The 15268-nt window shown below is 44.6% G+C and overlaps 1 protein-coding gene across 3 annotated transcripts in view; it reads right to left on the bottom strand.

The window, feature by feature from the left end:
* Positions 1–5794: 5794 nt before the first annotated feature.
* TANGO2 (transport and golgi organization 2 homolog) overlaps positions 5795–15268 on the bottom strand; it is a 51185-nt gene continuing 41711 nt past the window's right edge. For all 3 annotated transcript variants that reach the window (XM_032230100.1, XM_032230101.1, XM_032230102.1), the window contains 3 exons: positions 13980–14133; positions 11862–11966; positions 5795–6887 (listed from right to left, as the gene is read on the bottom strand). In XM_032230100.1, coding sequence (XP_032085991.1) covers positions 6767–6887; positions 11862–11966; positions 13980–14133 — 380 coding nt within the window. In that variant the 3' untranslated portion in view covers positions 5795–6766. The remainder of the gene's footprint in view (positions 6888–11861; positions 11967–13979; positions 14134–15268) is intronic.

Below are 15268 nucleotides of genomic sequence, written 5' to 3'. Positions count from 1 at the left end.
CTTGGAAGACCACCGAAGGAGGAAAACTGGACAGTCACTTGTCTGGAATGGTATAGGGTCTCCGGATTGAGCAGTGGGTTGGACTAGAAGATCTCCAGGGTCCCTTCCAACTCTCTTAATTCAGAAGGATTTTGATCGAGCAATTTCAATCAAACTTGGTACACAGATGACTTACTCTCTGGAAACAATGGGGGTAAGACACCCCTAACAGCCATCGGGGTATGTGTGTTGTGTTAAGATATAGCCTGTTGTGCCTTAAAATGGCTTCTACTGTACAGCGCAGTGGAGTTGCCATGGTAACGGCTTCACAGTACTCCACAGGGGGGGCTCCCTCCGGTAAGGGGGAAAATCCAACATTACAAATTAAGCTTTTGGAGACACAACTACCGTCTCAAAGGGTATCAAATCTACCACGCTTGGTGATCCATTACCTTGGAAGGAAATCAGGGCTCTGCAGCCAGCCAAGAAAACAACTGAGATGGGAAGATTAGGCTAATCAGATTCCAGGATGTCCCAAAGGTGCTTTTTCAAGAGACAACTGAACTTTTTAGTTTTTCTTTGAAGACATTTTGCTTCTCACCCAAGAAGCTTCTTCAGCTCTGGTTGATGTATAGTTTCCCATCAACGGAAAGATAGGTGTGGAACCTGCTTCGTGGGACGGCAGGAAAACTCAGACCCACCAAATGATCCTTCAGGCAAATTAATTAATTTGCAACAGCAACAGCAAAAAAAAAGTTATCAATCAGTTTATTGGTTACATTTGCATACAGGTGAATATGACAATATCAAACAAGCTTCAAAAAGGAGTGGATATTTTTTTTTAAAAAAGTCATATTTCAGTGACCCTGAGCAACCCCAAAATTTCAGTTTAAATTGAACTGGGTTTAAAGGCTAAACTACCCTTTAGCAAATTCCTCAAAAGCCTCTCCAATGGGCAGCACACAGGTAAGTCCTCGGTTTATGACAATTCAGAGCAAAATGTCTGTCGCTAAGCAAGGAGGCTGTTAAGTGAGTGGCACCTGATTTTATGACTTTTCCCCTCCACTGTTATTAAGCGGATCAGTGCAACAGTTAAGCAAATCCAGCTTTCACCTTCCATTGACTTCGCTTGTTCGAAGCTACCTGGGAAAGTCACCAATGGTGCTCAATTCTGATGACATGATGGTGGAGATGCACCTGGCTATTTGTAAGCATGGGAACCAGTCGTAAGTCACTTTTTTTTAGTGCTGTTGCAGGGTGGATTTGATTTAAATCGAAGCGATTTAAATCACTAGTACAAAGGCTTGATTTAAATCTTGATTTAAATCCTCATTTTTAAAGAGCAACTTTCATCTCTGTCCTGCAGCGGCTCACCGACAGTCCCAATATTGCAGAATATACAGCCTCATGCTACATAACTGAGCTCCATTTCATGCTGAATAAACAAGATTATTAATGTATCTTAAATAGAGATAGAAATAGATTTACTCCAAAAGCATTTTATTAAAATAAATTTAATAAAGGTAAAAAATATCCAATTGAAAATTTAAAAATCCTATTTAAATGTTTTTTAAAAATCCGAGATTTTTTTTTTAAAATCTCTCTTTATCCACCTTGCGCTGTTGTAACTTCAAACAGTTGCTAAGCGAACGGTTCTAAATCAAGGATTACCTGTGTCCCAGCTAACACTAAGCTTGGCTTCCGTTTTTACATGTAGCACAAAAAAATAATAATCTCAAATGTTATTTCCTTGGTTACGGTTTGCATGTGTATGAATTTGTGCCCCTAAAATAAATCACACGCAAGACACAGCAAATCATGCAACTGCAATTCCAATTTGTAGTTTGTAGCTTGAGTGAACCAGGCCACGTTGCAGATTTGGGGAGTGGATGTCCCCTAAAGTATCTGAACTGCCCTTCATGTTCTAAAAATCCTCAAAAATTAGCTCTCCTGACAGTTAGTTTAGGATTAAACACTTGTACCCCAAGCAGATGTGGTTGTATTTGGTTTGGTTTCCTGAAAGTGAGGTAGCATCGAGACTTTTACTCAGAACTCCATGCTGTGGGGTGCTACAGAGTTATGTCCTCCTCCATCAAGCCAGGATTTAGGTCTCCACATCTTCCCACTTAACCGTGAGACGGATCTTGGAGTCTTAGTGGACAACCAGCTAAATATGAGCCAGCAGTGTGTGGCAGCAGCCAAAAAAACCAATGCAATCCTAAATTGCATTAACAGAGGGATACACTCAAGATCAAGGGAGGTACCAATACTACTCTATAAAGTAATGACACACCTAGAATACTGCATCCAGTTTTGGTCACTACACTATGACAAAAGATGTTGAGACTAGAAGGAGTGCAGAGAAGAGCAACAAAGAGGATTAGGGGACAGGAGACTAAAACCTACGATGAACGGTTGCAGGAACTGGGCCTGGCTAGGCTAGTGAAGAGAAGGACCAGGAGAGACAGGATAGAAATCTTCCAATATTTGAGGGGCTGCCACAGAGAGGAAGGAGTCAAGCTATTTTCTAAAGCACCCGAAGGCCAGACAAGGAATAATGGATGGAAACTGAACAAGGAGAGATTCAACCTAGAAATAAGGAGAAATTTTCTGACAGTGAGAACAATCAACCCATGGGACATAAGTTTCCTTTGGAAGTTGTGGCAGTTTCATCACTGGTGGCTTTCATGAAGAGACTGGACTGCCATTTGTCAGAAATGGTGTAGGCGCTGTTTGGGCACAGGGGTTGGGGCTGGACTAGATGACCTACAAGGTCCCTTTCAACTCTGTTAATCTGTAACCAGGATGATGAGGGGACTGGAGGCTAAAACAGACAATGAACGGTTGCAGGAACTGGGCATGGTTAGTCTAGTGAAGAGAAGGACTAGGGGAGACAAGACAGCAATGTTGCATTGCCCCTCATTGGTATGTTCAGAATCCAGAAAAGGATATCTGGAATATTTTTTTAGCAACGCCAGAAAAATATTTTGATAGAGGGAGAGGGGTTGGCGGGCAAGAAGGAATTAATGAAGCAACCTATTCGGTCCGAGATTTGTTCCTCAGTTACAAAAGGTAGAAATTCAAAACTTCTGGCTGATTTTAATTTAAGGCATGGTTGTAATGTCTATTAATTTTCTGGGTTCAAATAGGCATGTGAAGACAGGCATCATCCCACACCCTTTGAACTGTACAGGTAGCCCTCGACGTACGACGGCAGTGGGCCCCCAAATTTATGTTGTTAAGCGAGACGTTTGTTAAGCGCATTTCGCCTCCTTTAATGACCTTTCTTGCCCAACATCTGTTAAGGGATTCACTGCAGATGTGAAGTTAGCAACAAGGCTTGATAAGCGAATGTGGCTTCCCTTAGGAACTTTGCTCGTCTGATGGTCGCAAAACGTGACCCTGGGACACCGCAACCGTCATAAATATGAGTCAGTTGCCAAGCTGACTCTGAATTTGGACCACGTGATGGCGGAGATGCTGCAATGGTCATGTGAAAACCACAGTCCTAACTCCTAAGCCGTTGTAACTTTGAACTGTCATTAAATAAACTACCGTATGTCGAGGACCAGCTGTATAAAAGTAGGAAAGTGGGAGGGGGGATGAGTCAGAGAAAAAGGCTACGAGGTCTTGAGGTGACAATGGTTGCATGTTACATTCAGACCGGTGGGTTTATTTTGGGGTGGGGAATTTGATGATGAAGATATTATGTGCTATTGTAACTGTATGGATAGATACAATACAATAGCAGAGTTGGAAGGGACCTTGGAGGTCTTCTAGTCCAACCCCCTGCCTAGGCAGGAAACCCTATACGCTCCAGACAAGTGGCTATCCAACATCTTCTTAAAGACTAGTTATAATAGAATATAATAATATAGTTATATTATCAATAGTATTGTGATGAATATTATAACAAATATGTGGATTTTGATTGTTTGAAACCCTGATACCACGCTGTTTGGTGGAAATGGAAAGTAATATAAATAAAACAAATTAAATATGGAAAAAGAACCTGTTCACATCCGCCCTTCTTCTTGTGAAGGTGACGTAAGCCATCAGAACAGACTGAACGGTCAAACCCTCTCTCAAATAGGCCTTATTTCCCCATCAGCCCTCTCTCAATTTATTATGTCCTAGTTGCATGGGGTATTGCTAAGCGTTGTGGCCTGCCAGTGGCCAGAGGAGCTGGTGGGAGACTCAAGACAGTGAGGAGGTGGGGGGGGGGGAACCTGGGCCACTCCTGGTGTCTGGGGAAGACTCTGATGAGGGCCTTCAATAAGTGGAACAATAAGTGGAATGGCTTGGCTCCAGAAGTTATGAATTCTCCAACACTGGAAGTTTTTAAGAAGATGTTAGACAAGCATTTGTCTGAAGTGGTATAGGGTTTCCTGCATTGCAGGGGGTTGGACTAGAAGACCTCCAAGGTCCCTTCCAACTCTGTTATTCTATCACTAAACACCCCACAGTTGAACCCTGAGCTACAAAGATTCTCTTCCATTAGGACCTTTGGACATTGGATTTACACCCCTGTGTTTTACAACGAATTTGGCCCTCGAATGGTATAATGTGCTTTGAAATTGGGGTTCCATTCTGCCTGCTTTGCTGCCAGCTTAATCCTAATTTCCCATCCTGTAAGAATCCTTCGCCCGGTTGCTACCCGGGGCCCTGAAGACAGAGGCTAAGCCATCGATTAAATCTTCAAGAACTGTAAGGAAAGCAAATAAAATAAAATAAAATAAAAATCTAGATGGTTTCAGCCATCTGTGGAATGCTAACTTGGAAAGAAATATATATTGCAGGAAGAGACAGAATGCAAAACCAGGGGGAATAAATCTCGCAGTCCCTTTTTTAAAGTAACCGGGCTCAACTCATGGGGTTTAAACTGCAGAAAAAATTGGCTGGGATTTTTAATATTTCTTGACAAAAGCACCACTGTCAGCTGCGGGCCGAGAACTGGCAAGCAATCTTAACATTTGAGGAATTAACTTTAAGCCCTCTGCGGCCTGCAAGGGAGTGCATTAAACCACCGGCAGTGCCTCTCTCTATTTAAATTGGCAATCCTAGCCACAGAACCTCACTGCAAGAGCCACCTTAGTAGAGCCAGCTTTCCGTTCAATAAGCTAGCGTATTTTTTGGAGTATAAGTCGCTCTGACGTATAAGACGCACCTAGCTTTTGGGGAGGAAAACAAAGAGGAAAAAATCTGCCTCCCAGCAATTTGCCTCCTTGCAGCAAACAGCCTGTTTCAATTTCAGTTTAGCACAAGCAGCTGATTGTCGGGCCTCCGCACAATCAGCTGTTTTAGGCTGCAGAGATTGCCATAGCCTATTGCCGCCTCCACATACCCCATTTTCAACCTTCGTGTCCTGTTTTCAGCCTCCACATACCCTGTTTTTGGCCTCTGCGCGCCCCATTTTCCGCCCGTTCTGGGAAGCAAGGATCAGAATGGGCAGAAAATGGGGCGCGCAAAGGGCAAAAATGACATGCAGGGGGCGAAAACGGGGGGCGTGCAGGCAGCAATAGGCAATGGAAATCTCTGCCACTTGAAACAGCTGATGGTTGGGAGGCCGATCCAACCGACCACCAGCTGCTTATGCTAATCAAGCTGTGCTGAAGCTGAAATGGGTTGCTTGCTGCAAGGAGGCAAATTGCTGGGAGCCAGAGGCCGGCGGATGGGGCCGGCGGGTGGGCGGGGTTACATTCGGTGTTTAAGATGTACCCAAGTTTTCACCCTCTTTTAGCCTGTGTCCAAAACGGGCCACATGGGGACTCCTGGGAGGGGACAGGTAGGCGGGGCCAGCCAGGAGTGGGATTTGGGGGTTCTCTGAACTGCATAGAATCTTAGCTAGAGGTTCTCCCGAACCCCTGTGAATCCCCAGCAGCCCAGCCCTGGGGGCCCGTACCCCTTTTATATATTTCTCCCTTCTTTTCCTGCTTCAGACTCCAGAAAGAGCATCGCTCGATCTTTAAAGTAATTTTTAAAAGCAACCCCAAGGAAATTTGGAATAAACGTGATTCTTGATCGACAAGTCGAGGCCCTAGAACAAAACAAGGCCAAACCACAAAACCTGGTTTCGTCACACCAGCTTTTGTTATATGGCCAGGAAAAGAAGGAAGAAACAATGATCTGATTTTAAGGATTTTTCCGTCGGTCCAATCACTGCGAGCACAGAGAATTCCTCTTATTCTTACAGGCACCTCTGTTAAAAAAAAAACAAAAACCCAACCACCCCACATTCTATATAATCACAAAATGCTTACAAATAGCTAATGCTACATTAAAAGATAGCACAGCATTACTAAATGGTGACTTTGTTTTCCACTCTGTCATTTTGTCGCTTTTGCCTTCCAGCTCTCGGCAGCCAAAGGAAAAGAGGAAAAATAGGAATGTTACCATACATGATTCTCCAAAGTTCTTTGGGATTTTCATTAAGCGAGTTAAATAATTGTGGGGGGATTTTCCGCTCCAAGGAGATATACGTGATTTTTTTTTTCCTCCCCAAAACCAGCACAGATCCTTTTGTGCAAAAAAAGAGCTTGTTTTTAAGATAAGCGTCTGCTTTTCCTGATTCAAATGCTTTTGTTCTGGGTTTTGTACAGATGCACCACAAAATGTGTTTGGTTTTTTTTCCCCTTGTCCTTCCACGAATACTACAGTGATTCTAGGCAACGTAAAAATTGGATTTTCTCTCTTGAAATGCTGACTAGGTTCTTGCCTTGACAGACCGGCAATTCGTTTTCTTCTTCTTTTTTGCTTCCTCCTTTCCAATTCATCCGCAGGACAGTGATTATATTTGCAGCTGAAAGTGGTAAGTGCTGTTTTTCCACTGGGTGATATCAGCATTCAGCATGGCCCGTTCAGTGAAGGTGACGTGTCCTTCCCCGTCGACGAGAATGATGGTGTTCGCTCTGAAAAAAAAAAGGGAGGGGGAGGGACAAGAAATTTATTTATTTATCGGCATAGGTACAGGCGGTCTTGACTTACAAACAGTTCCTTTAGTGACCATTCGAAGTTACGGCGGCCCTGAAAAAAAAAAGACTCATGATTCAAAAATTTTAGCAACCGGTTTTCTGTCTGGTTGCTGGGTGGGTGTGGCCATGGCGGATGTGGCCTACTTGCACCATGGCAGGAGGGTCATTTATGCCCTCCCCAGGCTCCAGAGGTATTTGTCGAGCCTCCGGGAGGGAGAAAACTCCTCCCTCCCTGGGCTCCGGAGGCTTGAAACGGGCCCGTATTCAGACTTCCTGTACTTCTGCTAAGCCCATTTTTCTCCCTACCCAGGCTCCGGAGGCTTTCTTCAAGCCTCCGGGAGGGCGAAAACGACCTCTCCTGGACTCCGGAGGCTTGAAACGGGCCCGTATTCAGACTTCTGGTAGGCCCATTTTTCTCCCTACCCAGGCTCCGGAGGCTTTCCTCAAGGACGGAAACGGCCTCTCCTGGGCTCGGGAGGCTGGAAATGGGCCCGTTTTTCGCCTTCCCAGAGTTTCTGTGCAGGTCCTGCATTTACCTGGCATCCAAAATGGGCCGTGTGGAAACTCCTGGGAGGGGAGGGGCAGTGTGGGCATGGCCAGCCAGTCATCATTGCAACTACCGGTTCGGCGAACTAGATGTAAAATGAGCATTCGGTTCGCCCGAACTGGTCCAAAACCGTCTGAATCCCACCCCTGCTTATGACCGTTTTTCACACTTGCATCCTCGCCGTTACCTTGTAGGTCATCTAGTCCAACCCCCCGCCCAAGGAGGAGACCCTACACCAGATGGCAGTCCAGTCTCTTTTTGAGAGCTTCCAGGGATGAAAGTCAACAGGGAAGCCAGAGTCACATAACAACTAACAACGGCTGCGATTCACTTAACAATGGCGGCGAGAGAGGTCGTAAAATGGGGTAAAATTCACAAATGTTTTGCATATCTGGGGCTCCATTCTGGTGGTAAGTTGAGGACTATCTATATTATGCTGTTTTTAGGACACTAAGCAGTCTACCACAAGATGTGTGTGTGTGTGTGTGTGTGTGTGTGTGTGTGTGTCTCACACTAATGCAACAAATTCAATTGCATTTTAAAAGCTAAATGGATAGAAAAGATGGGTTAGGATTCAAAACCACTCTGAGCGTTATTAATAATTTTTCAATGCTCTTCTAAACAGTCAGGATTTCCTCCACGGAAGGCCAAAGGGAGAGGATTTATTTCAAGCAAGATTAAGGTAGTTCTAAGGTAATCATCTTCAGGGTTCCTAATTCTTCATTCGTCTGTCCATCCCTTTAGTCATGTATCAACGAGAGAAACAAGCTGAAGACAGATGGGAAATTGAAAATGGGGTTGAAAAAACCCTTAAGGGCAGCAACTTAAGATCCTGTCTCTTTGCTTTACACAGTAGAATTCCGGACCTTTGGCCCGATTTTATTAGAGATTAGCTGATAACCTGGCGTTGTTTGGGTATTTATTTATAGGGGGAAAATGTCTGGACCAAACATAATTTTTAATGTTGGATTTTCGCCCTTACCAGAGGGAGCCCCCTTGTGGAGTACTGTGAAGCCGTTACCATGGCAACTCCACTGCGCTGTACAGTAGAATCCATTTTAAGGCAGTACAGTAGAAGCCATTTAAAGGCCCAACTGGCTGTATCTTAACAGAACACACCCCCTGAGGGGTGTCTTACCCCCACAGTATTTGTCTCCAGAGAGTAAGTCATCTGCTCCGCCAAGCAGCTGGAGCATCACAGGGTGATGGTGCGCATGCACGTGGGGGACTCCCGGCCCTGTCGCAGCGTACCGGTTGCAAAGGGATCCAGAACCCACCACTGATGCCAACGATGGTGCCAGTTCTATCCCCTGTGCACCAAAGGATGCTCTTTTCTCCTTAAAATAGTAGGGTGCAAAATTTTAAGGAGGAGAGGGAGGCTGCCTACCAGTGGTGGGTTCTGGATCCCGTTCCAACCAGTACTGTTGGAACGGGCCCAGCAGCGTCCACATGGACGCGCACAGCACATGCATGCATCTTAGCGCCTCTGCAAGCCTCCACAATGCTCCAGCTGCTCAGCGGAGTGTCGCGCAGACGCTGTACTTGCCATGTGCGGAAGCGCCGAAGACTTAAAAGACCAGTAAGGAGCTCGGGAGGGCGGGTGGGCCCTCCGGAGCACCGTACCGTACCGGAACGGTATCCGGTGCTCCGGGCAGGCTCCGGTATGCCCCTACCGGGGAGTACCACCTGCAACCCACCACTGCTGTCTACCTATAATTTTTTCAACTGGCACCTCCACCCGCCCTGCCAAATCAATTCCCAATGGAGAAGCTCAACTGTGTCCTTGTTTGTGTCACTATATCGGGCCAAATTCGGGATTTATGACACTCTCCTGGAAGGGGGGGGGCAGGGGGGAAAGGAAGACAGATAAACCAAAGCAAAGGTTTTTGCTTCTTGGTTTCCCAATAATATTGGATTTTGATTTATAATCAACTTATCTGGCTTGCAAGGCTTGGTCGGACATTTACGAAAGGTAATAACTGTAATCAATAAATTACAATGGCAATCAATTGAAATCACCAAGTTTTCCTGGTGGGGTCCAGCCCAGAATTAAAAGGAGCCTTCCTTCAAATTTCCCTGCATGGGAAATTCACTTTGTGGGATGCCTCAGGCCACAAATTCTGACTCCTGTTGGCTGTTTGTCACCAAACTTTCTTTTTTTCTTCTTCATCTTTTGATCTATGGCAGCTAGTACTTATTTTATCCCCCAACATACATTGGCAATAGGTGCATCAAAGTCTCAGAGTAATCAATTCCTTTACAGAGAGCCCAATAAATCTGGAGCGAACAATGGCTTTTATGTCTGGGAGCAGCAATTTAATTTGAGGGGTGGGCTCTTTCTTCCTGGGCTGGGGGATCTTGATGGGATTTCTTCCTTTTAACGCAGAGTAGGTAAACTCTATTTACATCAGGTATATGCATACTCACCCATTCGCTATTAAAAATGGCAGGAAAAATTATACCCTCTCTATCTGGTGTCAGCCAGCAGTAGAATCTGGGGTGGACCTTTCCTGGCTGTAATTACTACAGGTTTACTCCTTGACTTATAACAACTGGAACCAGAATGTCAGTTGCTAAGCAAGGTGGTTGTTAAGTAAGTCACAGCCGATTTCCTTTTTTTTTCTTTGCCACGATTATTAAGCAAATCACTGCAATTGTTCAATGAATCATGCGATTGCAAATAGCAATAGATTTTTATATATCTTACTTTTATATACCTTATACCCTTATATTTATATACTGTTTCACAGTGCTTTCCAGCCCTCTCTAAGCGGTTTACAGAGTCAGCCTCTTGCCCCCCAGTCTGGGTCCTCATTTTACCCACCTTGGGAAGGCTGAGTCAATCTTGAGCTGGTCAGGATTGAACTGCTGGCAGCGGGCAGTGAGTTAGCCTGCAATATTGCTTTCTAACCACAGGGAAGCAAGGAAGCAAGTAAGCAAGAAAAGAAGGGAGGGAGTAAGGAGAGGAAAGGAAGGGCATTAGCAATAGCACTTAGATTTATATGCCGCTTCACAATGCTTTCCAGCCCCCTCTAAGTGGTTTACAGAGTCAGCCTATTGTCCCCGACAATCTGGGTCCTCATTTTACCCACCTCGGAAGGATGGAAGGCTGAGTCAACCTTGAGCCGGTCAGGATTAAACTGCTGGTGTGTGGGCAGAGTTAGCCTGCAATACTGCATTCTAATCACTGTACTACAATGGGAAGGAAGGAAGGAAGGAAGGAAGGAAGGAAGGAAGGAAGGAAGGAAGGAGAGGGAGAAGAAAGAAGGAAGGAAAATGAGGGAGGAAACAGGAAAAGGGAAGGGAGGGAGGGAGGGAGGGAGGGAGGGGAAAAAAGAGCACTAGTACTAGGCTTTAGATTTATATACTGCTTAACAGTGCTTTACAGCCCTCTCTAAGCAGTTTATAATGTCAGGCTATGACCTCCAGCCCTCATGTTACCGACCTTGGAAGGATGGAAGACTGAGTCAACCTTAAGTCCGTCAGGATCGAACAACAGACTGTGGCAGAGTTAACCTGCAATACTGCATTCTAGATAGAGTGCAACCATGGCAAGGAAGGAAGGAAGGAAGGAAGGAAGGAAGGAAGGAAGGAAGGAAGGAAGGAAGGAAAAACAATAGCACTGCTAGCAGCCACAGCAGTCAGCAAAAGTAGCCTGCAATACTGCATTCTAACCACGGCGCCACCTGGTGATCTGGTGATCCGGTGATCCCAGTTGCTGCAACTGTTGTAAATACAGTCAGATTGCCAAGTGCCCAAATTTTGATCAGGAGACCATTGGAATGCCAAGTCAGGTCCAATCGTAACTCCTGGTTGAGTAGGGGGCTGGACTAGAAGACCTCCATGGCCCCTTCCAGCTCATTCATTCATTTTTTTTTAGTGCTATTGTAATTTCGAAGGGTCACAAAATGAGAGGTTGCAAGGATTAGCTGTAGTCTGAGAGGACTGCATTCACTTAAAAAGATAAAGGTAAAGGTTCCCCTCGCACATATGTGCTAGTCGTTCCTGACTCTAGGGGGCGGTGCTCATCTCTGTTTCAAAGCCAAAGAGCAGCGCCGTCCGAAGACGTCTCCGTGGTCATGTGGCTGGCATGACTCAACGCTGAAGGCACACAGAATGCTGTTACCATCTCACCAAAGATGGTTCCTATTTTTCTACTTGTGTTTTTTACATGCTTTCGAACTGCTAGGTTGGCAGAAGGTGGGACAAGTCATGGGAGCTCACTCCGTTACGCGGTGCCGGGGATTCAAACCACCGACCTTTCTGATCGATAAGCTCAGGGTCTTAGCCACTGAGCCACCGCGTCCTCCTTTCACTTACAGGTTCTCTAAAATGTAATTGAGACAGTAAAATTTCCCTCTTACCTGGTTCCATAATCTGGACATCGGACGCACAAAGCTGCGTACTTGTTTAGGAACGGAAGGACGTAATCCTTTCCCTGGTCCTCCATTGCAGGGTCCGGAAGCTGACTGGATAAAAAAGAAGCCAAATCAGAGATCATGGAACTGAAATTCACCACTTCCTGTGCTTAGATGGGTATTTATTGGTGGCATAGGGGTAATCTTGTAATTGGTGTTATGGCCTACAGATGGAGCTCTCGCCTCACAATGAGGAGCTCCATCCTAGGTAGAAGCTGATTATTTCTCTGTCTGGCCACAATGAGAATATAGCTGCTGCTAAATTCCGTATTGGCGACAGGAAGGGCATCCGGCCAATAAATACTCAGCTCCATTCAGTTGCCCCAACTCCACCCCAGAAGGGATTACGGCAGGGGTGAAATTCAGCAGGTTCTGGGGAAATTTTGAGTAGTTCAATGAACTGGCAAATACCACCTCTGGCTGGTCCCAGAGTGGGGTGGGAATGGAGATTTTGCAGTATCCTTCCCCTGCCACGCCCACCAAGCCACGCCCACAAAATCGGTAGTAAAAAAAATTGAATTTCACCACTAGATTAACAGAGTCATTAAATGATGGGGAAAAAATTAGGAGCAATCTCGTAGTTGTTTACTGGAGACACCAGTATAGGTAGTCCTCGACTTACGACCATAACTGAGGCCCACGTTTATGCTGGTAAATGAGGAACTTGTTTGTTTTGCCCCATTTTATGACCTTTCTTGCCCCAATAGTTAAGTGAATCACTAGGGTTGATAAGTTCGTAGCCCATGGTTAAGTGAAACTGGCTTCCCCCTTCGGCTTGGCTGGTCAGAAGGTCGCAAAAGGGTATCGTGTGACCCCGGGACACTGCAACCACTATCAGTATGAGGACTACCTGTACAATTGTTCTCAAGAGTCCCAAATGCAAGCAGGGCTTAGGCATAGGGACTCACAGAGAGGGGCGGGAAGCTTGCAGGGGAGGGCTGCTGGGAGTTCGCAGGGGTTCAGGAGAATCCCTAGCTAAGATTCTATGCAGTTCGGAGAACCCCCAAAATCCCACTCCTGCCTGGCCCAGCCCTTCCCAGGAGTCCCCACATGATGCGTTTTGGGTGCAGGTAAGTGCAGGACACCCGCAGAGGCTTTAGGAGAGCAAAAAACGGGCCTACTGGAAACAGACCAGTTTCCAGCCTCCAGAGCACACGGGAGGCCATTTCCCCCCTCCCGGAGGCTCAAGAAAAGCCTCCAGAGCCCAGGGAGGGCAAAAACGCCCTCCTTGCCATGGTGCAGGAGGCCGACTAGGCCACGTCCACCAGACTACGCCCACCCAGCAACCAGGAAGAGAACTGGTGGCTAAAATTTTTGAGGCCCACCCCTGGAAACTTGGGTGGGGTCATATCCCTGATGAATTATGGCAGGGGTTCCCAATCCCCAGTCTCTGAACCAGTACTGGCCTGCAGCTAGCCACTCAAGAATAAAGAATTCTATTCTATTCTATTCTATTCTGTAATTTTATTCTGTAATTCTATTCTGTAATTCTATTCTGTAATTCTATTCTGTTCTGTAATTCTCTCCTATTATGTAATTCTATTATATAATTCTGTAATTCTGTTCTATTCTATTTTGTAATTCTGTTCTATTCTATTTTGTAATTCTGTTCTATTCTATTCTGTAATTCTATTCTGTAATTCTATTCTATAATTGTGTAATTCTGTTCTGTTCTATTCTGTAATTCTGTTCTATTCTGTAATTCTGTTCTATAATTCTATTCTATTCTATAATTCCATTTCATTTCTATATTCTATTCTATATTCAATTCCATTCTATAGTCTATATTCCATATTCTATTCTATATTCTGTTGTATTCTATATTCTATTTCATTCTATGTTCTATTCCATTCTCTATTCTCTATATTCTATTCTACTCTATTTCCTGGATTCTGGATGGGGACCATGTCGCCATCAAGTAAGTTGGTCTGTAAGCCAAGGCAAGGGAAGCTATGAGTCTCCAGATGTTGATGGCCTACAACTCTCAATATCGCAGACCCTTGGACATCTGCAGTCTCCCTGAGAACAGTTTGGAGCAAAGCAAGAGAGGACATGGAGCCTTACGGGTCCTGGTTATTCAGCAGTTTAATCAGTTCCTGGACCAAGTCTTCTTTCTTGAGGTTCTGGCTGTGCTTGACGACATCTGAAAAAAGCTGCTTTCCATACTGAAGTTTCTTCCAGGGAGTATCCAGCAAAGAATTGCTCAAGCCGTAGACCCCTGTGTGGTGAGAACAAATCTACCTTCAGGCCTTTTGCCATGAAGCACGAAGAAGATGCCCACAGCTGCCTTCACCTTGGTGAGAAGTTCACGACACGCACAAAAATCAAGCTACGTTGGCGTAGAAACACAGAAACCGTGGCAACAACATGGCTTGTTTCAGCCCAACTCTCGCTGCGTGTTAACCATTTTCCATTGTGCATGCAACTCAGTTTCTGGGAACTAAAAATGCTGGGAGACGCAGGAGTGAAATGCTACCGGTTCAGGCAAGTTCGCCCCGAACCAGTAGTAAAAAAATACTACCAGTTTGCCCGAACAGATAGTAAAAAAATGCTTTTAAAAAAAATTTAAAAATAGTTTTGACGATCACGCGGTACAGCTGATTGTCACAGCTGATCATCAGAACCTTTAAAAAACTTTTTTAAAGTATTCTTTTAATACCTTTTCGGGTGAATAGGTAGCTAAAAATGCTTTAAAAAGTTAAAAAAAAAAGAGTTGTGCTATGGGATCTTGGGAAACTTTTAAAAAAACTTTTCAAAGCTTTTTTACTACTTATTTGGCCAAACCGGTAGTAAAAAAATGCTTTAAAAACGTTTTTAAAGGGTTCTGACGATCACGCAGCTCAGCAGATTGTCACGGCTGACCATCAGAACCTTTTAAAACACTTTTTAAAGCATTTTTTACTACCGATTCAGGCAAATAGGTAGTTAAAAAATACTTTAAAAAGTTTTTTTAAAAAGGTTCCCACAATCTCGGCACAGCGGATTGTCACAGCTGATCGTCGGAACTGAACCGGTAGTAAAAAAAAAAAATGCTAAAATAAAGTTTTAAAAAGGTTCTGATGATCAGCTGTGACAATCAGCTGTGCCATGTGATTTTCTGAACCTTTAAAAATAAACCTTTTAAAAGCATTTTTTAACTACTGGTTTGGGCGAATAGGTAGTAAAAAATGCTTTAAAAAAGTTTCAAAAAAGGGTTCGGACGATCGCGTGGCTCAGCTGATTATCACAGCTGATCATTGGAACCTTTTAAAACACTTTTTTAAAGCACTTTTTACTACTGTTTCGGGAAAATGGGTAGTTAAAAATGCTTTAAAAAGTTTTTTTTTTAAAGGTTCCCACGATCGTGAAGCACA

Source organism: Thamnophis elegans, chromosome 13 (assembly GCF_009769535.1).
Source record: "Thamnophis elegans isolate rThaEle1 chromosome 13, rThaEle1.pri, whole genome shotgun sequence".
NCBI classification, from domain to species: Eukaryota; Metazoa; Chordata; class Lepidosauria; order Squamata; family Colubridae; genus Thamnophis; species Thamnophis elegans.
This window is presented reverse-complemented; position numbering and strand designations above follow the sequence as displayed.